This window comes from Glycine max, chromosome 5 (genome assembly GCF_000004515.6).
Source record: "Glycine max cultivar Williams 82 chromosome 5, Glycine_max_v4.0, whole genome shotgun sequence".
NCBI classification, from domain to species: domain Eukaryota; kingdom Viridiplantae; phylum Streptophyta; class Magnoliopsida; order Fabales; family Fabaceae; genus Glycine; species Glycine max.
This window is the reverse complement of record NC_038241.2, coordinates 40,435,595-40,446,965: the sequence shown is the minus strand read 5'-3', so window position 1 is coordinate 40,446,965 and position 11,371 is coordinate 40,435,595. Positions and strand designations below refer to the sequence as shown.

General features: G+C 32.8%; 1 protein-coding gene across 2 annotated transcripts; it reads right to left on the bottom strand.

Annotated features, from left to right (window-relative positions):
- Positions 1–5,434: 5,434 nt before the first annotated feature.
- LOC100794811 (NAC domain-containing protein 75) lies at positions 5,435–10,241 on the bottom strand. 2 transcript variants are annotated; one of them, XM_006580422.4, is made up of 7 exons: positions 9,988–10,241; positions 9,288–9,564; positions 8,761–8,938; positions 7,751–8,334; positions 6,924–7,196; positions 6,126–6,218; positions 5,435–5,559 (listed from the first exon to the last, which is right to left on the bottom strand). In XM_006580422.4, the coding sequence occupies exons 2-7, from the start codon at positions 9,411–9,413 to the stop codon at positions 5,467–5,469; spliced, it is 1,347 nt and encodes a 448-aa protein (XP_006580485.1). In that variant the 5' UTR covers positions 9,414–9,564; positions 9,988–10,241; the 3' UTR covers positions 5,435–5,466. The 2 variants fall into 2 exon arrangements, with proteins under 2 accessions (XP_006580485.1, XP_040871616.1); XM_041015682.1 differs by lacking the exon at positions 9,988–10,241 and adding an exon at positions 9,799–9,953.
- Positions 10,242–11,371: the final 1,130 nt, after the last annotated feature.

Below are 11,371 nucleotides of genomic sequence, written 5' to 3'. Positions count from 1 at the left end.
TTTGTTACTGTTGTTGCTCAATGGTCAACATGTCAATTGGTTGCTGCCCCTTAATTGATCCTCGTGTTTCTGCTTGGAAATTGGAATGATTGTGAAAATATTTCAAACTTTTTTTGGTCAGGAAACTACTCACGCTTGCGCTTTGCTGTGACTAAGTTTTATTTTTTTTGGGAGTTTGGAGAGTAAATTTATTTCAGTGATATGTTTGATTACTTTCAAAATTACGACTAAACATGAAAATTCCGTGCCATGATATATTTAAAATAGTAGTTATTAGTGAAACAAAGAAATTAAGATTTGTAAAAAGCAACACTTGAGTTACTTTTCCAAACTTAAGTTTTCACTTAACAAATTTTAATTTAAGCATTTATTACATCTTCCTGCTGTATATCATGATGTGATGAATCAAGCTAATTTTTTTAATAGTGGGAAATTTAAAGAATTTAATTAGAATATATTAATTATATAATTGTAAGATTAAATTTGTAATTATTTTAAAAGTAGTATTTATGCTCATATTTAATTAGTTGATAATGTGAATAGTTTTTCATAAAAAATGTATAAAAATTAAGCTCGGTCAAATATATATTTCATTCCAAAAATTGACAACCAACCATTTCAAGCAAATGACAAGACACCCGAGTCATTATAGCCACATGTATGTGGAATGGAGCATATACTGTCAGGCATCAGCATCTCCAAATGATTCCACCATTTCATTGGGATTGAGAGGTAGATTCATGAAAGAAGGATAACTAAACAAAGTTCTCATGAACAGCGGCAAGAATTTATATTCTGGATTAGTGGGCAGTGTACATCTTAGCATTCGCTCCAAACCATGCATTTGCCCGCGCTAATTTGGGCCTAAAATATTATTTTTAGAAACTTAAAACAAATAGAAAGGTCCAAGATCTTTTTTTTTTTACAAGAAGAAGATGCATAAACGCAAATACTATTTAGGGATATGCAGACAAAAAAAACTTGCACTTGAATGATAAGGCCTAAAGTTAATTTTCTTTGTGTAACTTCCTCTACAATATGTTCGTTTTTTTGGTCCATAAAATAAGATTTTTTCTAAAACAGCTCTGGCCTCAACGTATTAGATTACTATGTACACATATTTGATTATACCTTTTCTTAATAGAGTACACGTTATGAGGCAAAACTAACTGTTAAGATCTTTGAAACGCAGATTATGATACTCATTAAAAGGAAGCAATATTTTTTTCTTCCAAAAGGATTATGTTTGAACGAAAAAAAAATTGTAGCCTTTAAAAAAAATATAAGCATGAAATAATTTTTAGCATTTCTGAAACCAATGCAAGTTTCAAGCTGGCCACTGCTAATATGATGCTGTTCCTGCCAGCATTGCTGAAAGTTTGAATAGTGAAATATTATAAGTCCGTTCCTATATAAAAAAAAAATTAAGTGATTTCCAAGAGAGAAAAAAATTAGAATACAAAATAGAACACAGGACAACAAGTCACAGTGATCGCTAATTAGAGAAACAATAATGATTAAAGCTTTCAATTCAAGTAATTATTAGTCAATTAAAGATCGAAGACAAATTCAATATAATCTTTAACATTTAGTCCCTTTTTCTAACTAAAAACCCTAAATCATTCTATGTCTAACCAAAATAAGCATTAAAAATGAGAGTTTTACAGGATTACACAATGATTAATATAAGGTGTGAGGACTATTTCCTCGAGCACTAATCATGATTTCCTGTGGATGACATTGTGTGTTTATGGACGGTCAACGAGCAAGAATTTAACCTTCATTGTCTTGGCAATGGGAGTCTTGTTGATGATTACCTAGCCCAATATCCCAAAGCTTGGATTCTTTCCCTTGTGAATCCAATGAGGTCCCGAGTGAGGAATTAGGTCGTTACTGAGAATGCTGACTTTCTGAATTTCTCATAGATTAAAATGTGTGACAGGTGCCTATGCATGAAGTATGAAGCGAATCCCTTGATTTGCTATATTTGTTATTAACGAATTATGTTCATAATCCTACATAAGCTTTGGTTTCTAGTGAGAAAATTTCTCGAGTCATAAAGGACGTTGGGTTATGGTCAAATAACAAATAATTGGACTTAGTAATACTATATAAGCTTACATATATATTACTTAATTTATTTGCTTACACGAATCTAAGTAGGCTTGACGGGCCAGAACAGTTTCTAAAATGGCTTAACAAAATACGTGCGATTCAACATCTCTACAGGAGAATGAAAGCACAAACTTAAAGTAACCAATTGGTGGGGTCTGTGGAAGAATCTGAAAAAGGTCGATAAGAGCATGTTGTTATATTCGTCCTTGCACTACCACCATTCCTCCTGCGACTTCTTTACGGGACCAAATCTAAGGCATACCAAGAAACCATAACATTGGTAGTACACTTATACTCTCTCCATATATATGCTCCTTTCAAAAGCATCCAAAATCTTCCATAAAGCCAAAGAACTGAATATCACCTTTTTTGATCTTCTTTAAATTTTAAATTATAGAATATGAAAACGGATACTTCCTCTAGCTTGTTAACTTCGTCTTAACTCATTCTCTCTTTTTTATTGTTTATTTTAAATACAATATCAATCTAAGAACAATAGTTTAAAGATTCTCCTAATATTTGATTGTAAGATATCGAAAGCTATAGGTATCGTATCTTTTACACGATCATATATAGTGTAAATATATAAAATGGGATGTATAATTATAGTGGGTTGTCTTTCTCTCTCCTATATATATATATATACTGAGAGGAAGTATATATGGCTAGCTAGGAGTTTGGGTATGGTACGCAGTTACTTAAAAAGAGTAAAGTAATAAAAGAACCGAAAATGTTTATTCTTGTCTTCTCATTCTCTATTTAGTCCCGTCTTTATTCCCTTCAGAAACTACTATGAAATTACCCTTCTTTCACCTTGAGCTTATAGCTTTATTGCATGCATGTTCCTTTAAGTTTAAAGCATTAATTAACATGCATGCAAGTTACTCTTTCTCTCTCTAAGATGAGATAAGCACATCTTTGCTCTAATAATTAATACACCAGGAAAAGCTCGAATCTAATTCGGAATAAAGCAATAAAGATGTGTCTGCCTCCTAGTATCACTCTCTTTATAAAAAACCAAATAAGAAAATTAAGAGAACCTCTACTATAAAATGTCTAAAGCTCAAAATATTCAATAAGAAATTGAATTTCCCTCCTTAATTCCCTAAATATGGCGGACACAAAAGCCGTACATACATGCCTTTAGAAAGTAACGTGCAGCACTGCAGCTTCGCGAAATCATTAATTGGTAGAAGTTGATTAATCATTTTCATAAGTGGTATGTGCATGCAATTTAATTAAAACATGAAGGGAGAAGGAAAAAGCGTTTGTGTATACGTTGCGGTTCAAACTTGAAACACACAGAGTACTCTTTCGTCAATTAAGGGACCCATCAAAACTAAAAGATCTTCTTGAAACTCATCTCCTAAAGTAAAATTTCTTTTTGTGTTAGGCAAACATCAGCACAAGTAAAAGCTCTAAAGGAAGCAGCGATATTTACTGCAGATTTCTTTACATGGTCATGGCGCAAAGAAAGCGTAGACGTGAATGCATGACTGGACATACAAATTATTTTAATTCGTTGCATCCACCCTCTATATATTCACGTGAAGTACTACACTGATACTTAACATAACGAGTAATCTATGAAATTATGAAAATTTAGCATATATATGGATAGAAGATAATATATGCAATGTTTATGGGTAAGAGAATTCTTTCTACTCTGTAATTAATAAAATTCTTTGTTGCTGATAAAAAATAATATGAAGCATATATAAATGGCAATATATAGTTTATGTTTTGTATTTTTGCAAAAAACTAAATCATAATATTAAAAGCAAAATCAGCTTATTTACGAACGTTACGTTGGTGTTTTTTTGGCTATATATGTACATGTCATTAAAGTGTAGTTGTTACACACAGTCACACACCACTTTTTAAAATGTATGATGGTGAATTGAGCAAAATGCGTGTGATAAGTTATATACCTCAAATCTAGTGTGAAATCCGTCCCTTTCTGTTTCATGCTGTTCTCGATCGCTTTATTTTTAGGGTTATATATAGTATAAACGTTAAGCTTATGCTCGGAATCAAACATTTTATAATTTACTTGATTTGATTAATAAATTAAATAGTTTAGTTATAAAATTATTAATTACGAATCGATGATTTGGATTTTATTATTTTAATCGTGTTTAAATATATATTCGACTGGTTAAATTTTTATTATTGAATTGACATTTTCCCCTTCATTTATTAAATAATTTAATATATTTTTATGAATGTTAAAAATTTCATAATTTTAAATAAGAAAGATACATAAAATAACTAAAATTATTAATTCAATTTAGTTCGTCTTTAATATATTTAAATGGTAATTAATTTGGTTCCTCAAAATTTATGTATACTTAATTTAGTTCTTAAATCAATCAACTCTATGACATCTTTAATTCAAATATATCAACCAAAATGAGCATCTACCTGCTGTATTTTATGACAGGACCAACAATTTGAATTCTGAATGAAGGCCACGAGTAACATAAACTTGGTCCTTGGAAATCTTGCAGCGCTAGCTTGAGGTTCCCCCTAAAGTTCTCGATAGTAAATTCTAAAAGAGAAAGCAAAAGTTATATATGATTCCTCTCTGGCCTTTAAAAAACGTGGAAAGAAGTAGAAAGTGAAACCCGACGACAAACATTTACTTTACAGAACATTAATAATTAAGGAGAAAAAATGACATATATATGAGAAAAATCAATGGTTCAAATTAATTATTCAGTAAAATTGAAAAATGCTTTGTCGTATGAAAATTATCTGAATTGTTTTGTGTACAAGCTAGATTCTCAAACGATATACTTAATTGTTTTAATGTAAAAATCTCACCTCATCTTATCATAATCTATAGAATACCAAGCTAATTCAGTATGTGGCACGGGCAACAAGGTGGTCCTAAGTTTGCTCAATCTCATTGGTATATTTCTTGTGTAAAAAATAGGAAAAGTGAACTAATACAAACATCTTAAAATAATAAAATAATATGAATGTATAATAAGAGAGAATGATACTTTCATCATATAAGTGATGATTTTTATGCAGCAGGATGCATTTAACTTTGTGTCTTTGGTCGTTCTCCCTCACCATATGTGTCAGGAGTGAGAGCAGCTTTGCCATTTCTTTTCTTTTTCGTTTCCTTCCAATTTGTTCCGTTGCACACAGTAGTTATAGTTCCTCTGAGAGCCACCAAAGCTTATCATAAACTTGCACCATGCATTGGAAAAAGAAAGAAAATGAGCAAACCATGGATCTGATTACTTGGCTTTTTGTTGAAGCATTAATGATGACGACGATGATGTTGTCTTGTTTGTGGTTTTTTTCCCCTTCTTATTCTCTATTTTTTGTTTTCTCCTCCTACTCACGATGATCCTGCATGTTGCCAGGGTCTGGCCAGTAAGAAGAGTACTTCAACCATTCAGCTTCTTGTGGGTTTGTAATGGATGACTCCTGCAAGGAAATTGCAGTTAATGAAAAAGATTAATTAGGGTTTGTTTTGTTAAATGAAAATTGGTTGGCTCTTGCTTTTCCATCTCATATAGTCAAAATTAAGTCATTGAGCATTTCTTTCCTAATAAGGCCAGGAATGAAAAAATCAAGATATTTTAAATCACTGCCACCTTTTCCAATTGTTCCTTCTTATAGCAAAAGATTAAAATTTTTAAAGAAATATTCAACATTAGGAGCAGTGTTTCGATGGGAGAAGATGTTAACAGAAGCTTTTCTATGGTGTAAAGAAAGATACTCTATTGTTCAGATATGCAAACATGATTAGAACAGCATAAAGTAATAAAAGATGAAGGTACTGCAATTCAAATAAAAATAATTGAAATACTTTTTCTATTTCTCTTTATCACATCCATCATGTTCTTACACATTTTTCTCTCTTCTCCTATCACTCTTTGTTGGAGAAGAAAATTTTCTCCACTGTTTATTCTTGACCCTCTTTCCTGTTTCCCTAGTCCCATTATAGCAACAAAGTTCATATATTTCAGAGTCAAAAGGTTCTTAATTACCGCTTTGATATCAGTTGAAGTGCACCCCATGATGAGTTCCTCCAAACCAGACGCAGACCTTCCTCCTAGTTTATGATGTTGTTGCTGCTGTTGCTGGCATGTGGATATACATTATACGTTAATTCTTTTAAAAAGATAACAATCAAATTCAAAGACCACATCTCAATCATCATTGTTGAACAGCAGTCCAAAAGCGAAAAGACAGTTTCATGCTCGTAAATTAGCAAGCACTTATAAAAGTTTTCTCAGTTAATGAAGCAGCCTCGTGCACCATACCATCCAGAATCAGTCTATTTTGGACTTAATTCAGCACTTTTTTTTGGGTACTTTGATTGCACTACCCAGACTACCATTTCCTTTTTCCTACTGATTATGAACATCTGCTATATATACAATTGTGAGTAATATTCTTCCTAAAATCCTTTCTTCTTTGCCAAATGTGAATTGAGTCAGTCTACCGACACCTTTTTTTTTATATATATATATTCAGTCTATTATTTAGTACCTATCTATATTTAGATCATCAAAATTAAAGGAGAAAAATGAGTAAACCATTACTACTAAAATTGTATGCGTCAGTTCCCTAACTTTATTTTATTACTTGATTTTACAAAATATCATTCACTTTAACCGTTTTAACTACATTTTTATATAAAATAGAGACTAAAATAATAGTAGTTTTGTAAATTCAAAACTAAAGTGAATGATATTTACAATTTCAAAAACCAATGTGAGGATTTACTCAAGAAAATATTATAAGCAACCAATAATAATGAACTGTGGTTTGGTGGATGATACCTGGAAATTTTCATTTTGGAGCATTATCCTGGAGACATGGTACGAGTTGTCGTCTAGGATGATGGATGCATGGTGAAAGGGTGGAGGAGAGATGATGGTGGAGATTGGAAGCGAAGGACTACTGATATGGAAGGCTGTGGTTGCAATTTGTTGGTGCGCATGCTGATTTTGTTGTTGTTGTTGATGATGATGTGCTACATGCCGTTCATGTACTTCATTGCATGACCCTGATGCTTGCACTTCTCTTGCTGTGGAGGCTTCTCCTATTCCAACCTGCAATGGTCATCATCAGAAATTCTAAACAATCAATCACCAAATATGGTTGATCAAACTGGCTAGCTAGCTATCTAGTCTTTTCAACTTGTTATCTTTTTCTTTTCTTTTCTTTTCTTGAGCCTCTCGATAGCTCTAACAATCAACATGCATGCATGTGACACAAATTAATTCATTCATCAATAATTCAATAACATCAAAAGTTATCTTTTTAAGGTGGGTAATAAGCAAGCGGTGGTTGGCTGACGCTGATTTATTGTCAGGCCAGGTCCATTCAATTTTTATGCGGATTATGCAAGCAATGGTTATGTCAACGCCTTCCCTATAACCCTTTTACGTTCTTTCACCTTTTTTGTACAGTTCATATTTACCAAACGTATGTTCAAATCAGGCAAATTATATATATAGTAAGAGAGTCTTTTTTACATGAGAGTAATTAAAAAGAATAAATCTGACTCGCACAATATCTGCATGTAATGTAAGTGAAACATCATGTTCATTAATTGCTCTTAATTAAGAAAGTTGCCTATAAATTAAGATAAAAATGTTTGTACCTCATCGAAGCCTTTTCTGAATGGGATGAAACCAAAATGGTTGGATTTGAGTTGTTGAATGTCCAAGGAAGTGTTGAAGGTTGTTATGGGAGGGACCCCAACAACAGCAGACATTTCATCTCTGTGAGTAACAATTTCCTTAGAAGAAGAACAGCTGCCACTTCCACTGTCTCTTCTTCCATTATTGTTGTTAGGTTGTTGTTCTCCACTTCCTTCACCGGTTGTGGCACTTCTATCTGACCAATTGCATTGCCTCGGTTGTGTCTGGTAGAATATCTTTGACACCACAAGCTCTCCCTCTTTCTCTTCCTCGTGCTGGCCCATATGGTACTGGTGCATCACCCAGTTGGTCTTTTCGGGTTTTCTGTTCTTCCCGAAGTTGGTGTATAGCACTAGAATTTTCTTGTAACCCTTTTGTTTCCCATTCACCATCACGGGTCTGGTTTTACCTGTCTTGTGCCACCGGGTTTCCCCTCCTTGCAAGTCGCATTCGTTTTGAATCTTTCTCCTCTTTCGTGTTCCTGTTGTGTATGCCTTTGAGGGCCTGTGGAAGAAGTGTCTGCTTAAGCCATCTCTTGTCACTCCTGATCGAAAAACCAAAATCAAAGTTAGGTCAACTTAGGTGAACCACATGTAATACAAAAAACTTTTGACCAAGTATCTAAGTATTGCACAATTATCAAGGCAGACTTTCTACTGTTAAATATACACTTGTTAAATAAAATAGCTTTTATGTTTTCACTGGAGATATATGTTCTTCTCACTCTAAACATCCTGAGTGGAAAAGTGAGAGACTATTACTATTTTGTTATTGAGAAATGTTAATATTTTCATTTTTAACATACTCATTTACTTAAAATTTATTAAAAAATACAGGTTAATATAATCTCTCATTCTTATCTGAATGAGTTTTACTGATCATCTTATAATTTCTAATAAACTTTAACTAGTAAAAGAAAGTATATTATAAAAATTGTATTGGTAAGACTTTTTTTTTATTATATCACAACCTGGAAGTTTCTCAGGATGGGTGTAACAGATCCCATCTTCTCCTTCAATAGTGGGAATGAACTCATCTATGAGAGGGTGTGATTTCATATTCTTTGCCTCTATTTTGGCTTCAAGATGTTCTATGAGTTCTTGGTCTGTTGGATCAAACTTCACTCCCGCTGGTAGACCTAACCAGTCCTGCCGGTCCCATTGAAATTCAAATTCAAATTCAAATTAAAACAAGAAAGCAAAAGGGAGAGATAAGAAGAAGAAGAGTATATATAAGAGAGAGAAAGAAATTAAAGAAAGAAGACGATAAACTTTAGTAATAGGCTAAGGCTAATTAATAGGTAACGGAGAAAAGGGATACCGATATACATATGTGTACAGCATTAAATTAATTGAACTAGTCCAATTAATGATAGACCAGCCGTAAACATGTGAATATGGTATTCTTTTGTCGTGTGATTCTTCTTCATATTGTCAAAGGCTTTTTGTTGAAGGCAAGAATATTACTGATATTTAATTTTTTTTTCTTTTCCCGTACCGGCTTCCCTTCAAATTTGTGACCACAACCGGGGCACTGTTTAGATCCACACAGTTGATGCTCTTCAAGCTTGGCATCTATGAGATCAGAGCTCCTAACACAACTCAAGTTGCTGATCTTATTCATGGTGTGATGGATAGATATGATGCTATTGCTATCCCTCTTGATCAAACTTTATGAGGCCTTCAATTGGATTTCTCTTACTTTGGAAACACAGCATCTCTCTCTCTCTCTCGTATATAACAGGAGCTTGATTGAGATCAAAACAAAAACTTTCCTAAAATATCAAGAGAAGAAATTGGATGGCATGTTACAATCATAGTCACTAACTTGAAAGAGAAAATAAAAAAAATTAATAATAAGAAGTGGGATTTGGCTTTCACAAGTTTATAAATTAGCCATCAAGAAATAGATGGTTGAACAGGCGATGATTCAATATAATTCAGAAACTAGCTAAAGAAGAATACCAACATATAAACACTAATTAAGCAAAGAATAAAAAAATAAAAACCTTGAGTATAGACAAAAGGAAAAAAAATTGAATGTATTGTTTCTCAAGCATATGATGTGGCTAGCTATTTCAGGGAAAAAATCAAATCCATAGCAATAAATTCTGCAGAACATAAGGATGAGAGTGTGAAGAGAGAAGAGAAAGAAGGAGGAAAAGAGGAAACTGTTAGAATACGGTTGAGCTATAAACCTGCTTTAGCCATGGAAAACAGCAGAATTCCCTCTAGCTAGCTAGCTACTTTAACTGAAGCTCAGTGAGAAAAATAAATAATAAAGGAAAAGTTGTCTTCTTCGAACACACACAGCAACTTTTCAAGGCTTTGCTGATTTATGAACCGCATGCATGTAGGCGGTTTATGTGAGAAATAGAGAGAGAGAGAGAGAGAAACAAAGAAAGAAAACCCGGTTCGTTTTTTTCTAACTAAAACAGCTCTCTCCTCTATCATATCTTACTTACATATTCATCCTAATATACTGTAGCCACCCTACACCTTTCTTTCAGCCTTGACCGCAAAAGCAATAAAGCAATAAACGGTCACATAGCTGTTATTAATCAAAGAAAATCATATATATTTGTGACAAAAATTTATACATATTAATTATTAATGTAAAAGACATTTCATCCGATCACAAATTATCATATATAATAAATTTATCAACTAAAGTAATTAAAGTGATAATTTTTTACTGATTGATAGTTAATTACACCCACAGTATATATATGACGATTTAACTCATAATATACGTCGATTAAACTCAAAGGGAAAAAGAAATAACCCTAATAAAAAAAGCTCTAATTAACAGATTAGGAATAAGTAGTTTAATAATAATGGTTACAGTTTAACCATCTCAACGTGAAAACTCACTTTCTCTTTTTTGGTTAGAGTTTTACATGGTTACATGTAAAACCTCACTTTCTCTAAATACGTGTCAGTGTCACACGGCTTAGAACATAGAGTGGAGTAGTAAAGACAACCTGGGCAGAATTAACAGTCTCTGATTATTCTCACATATATATAACAGATTAATGTCAGAGTGTAATATATAAAGCCAAATTTTTAATATGTTGTGGAGAGATAGAGACACCCGGATAAAAAAACGGGAAAAAGGATGATAGAAACTCACATGGGTATTGAGGTGGAGTGCGCGCAGATCATGATGCTTTGGCCATGAATGTTTTGCGCTCACACGCAGCGAGATGGGTTAGGAGCTTGCTTGATAATCAAGGAAAATGAGCAAACGTACTTGATGGACCACCACCTTCTCTCTTCTAATTAATTACTTCAACTTATGCTATATAAATCCTATTTATATATAAAACATGCATAAACATGTACATTTGATCAAATAAAAGTACAGAAATCGAGCTAGACTGTAAAGTCGTGGCTTATGCTATTTCAACTAAAACTATAGGCTCTTCTAAATTTCATGTAATTTTATCTAAGTGGAGAATTACTCTTCCATCTTTACAAAATTCTATGGTAAGTTTCATTAGGAGACAAGCAAATCATATGCATGTAGTCCACCTTCGATCGGCTTCAAAATTTTACACTAGCAACCATGTTTTTAAGTAT

Bases quoted from the DNA above. Each gene is read 5' to 3' on its own strand.
- LOC100794811 (XM_006580422.4), bottom strand. From the start codon at position 9,413: ATGAATAAGATCAGCAACTTGAGTTGTGTTAGGAGCTCTGATCTCATA. The intron at 8,939-9,287 runs GTACGGGAAAAG...TGGGACCGGCAG, and splicing joins ACAAATTTGAAGGGAAGCCG to GACTGGTTAGGTCTACCAGC. The intron at 6,219-6,923 runs GTATCATCCACC...TCCACATGCCAG, and splicing joins TCCAAAATGAAAATTTCCAG to CAACAGCAGCAACAACATCA.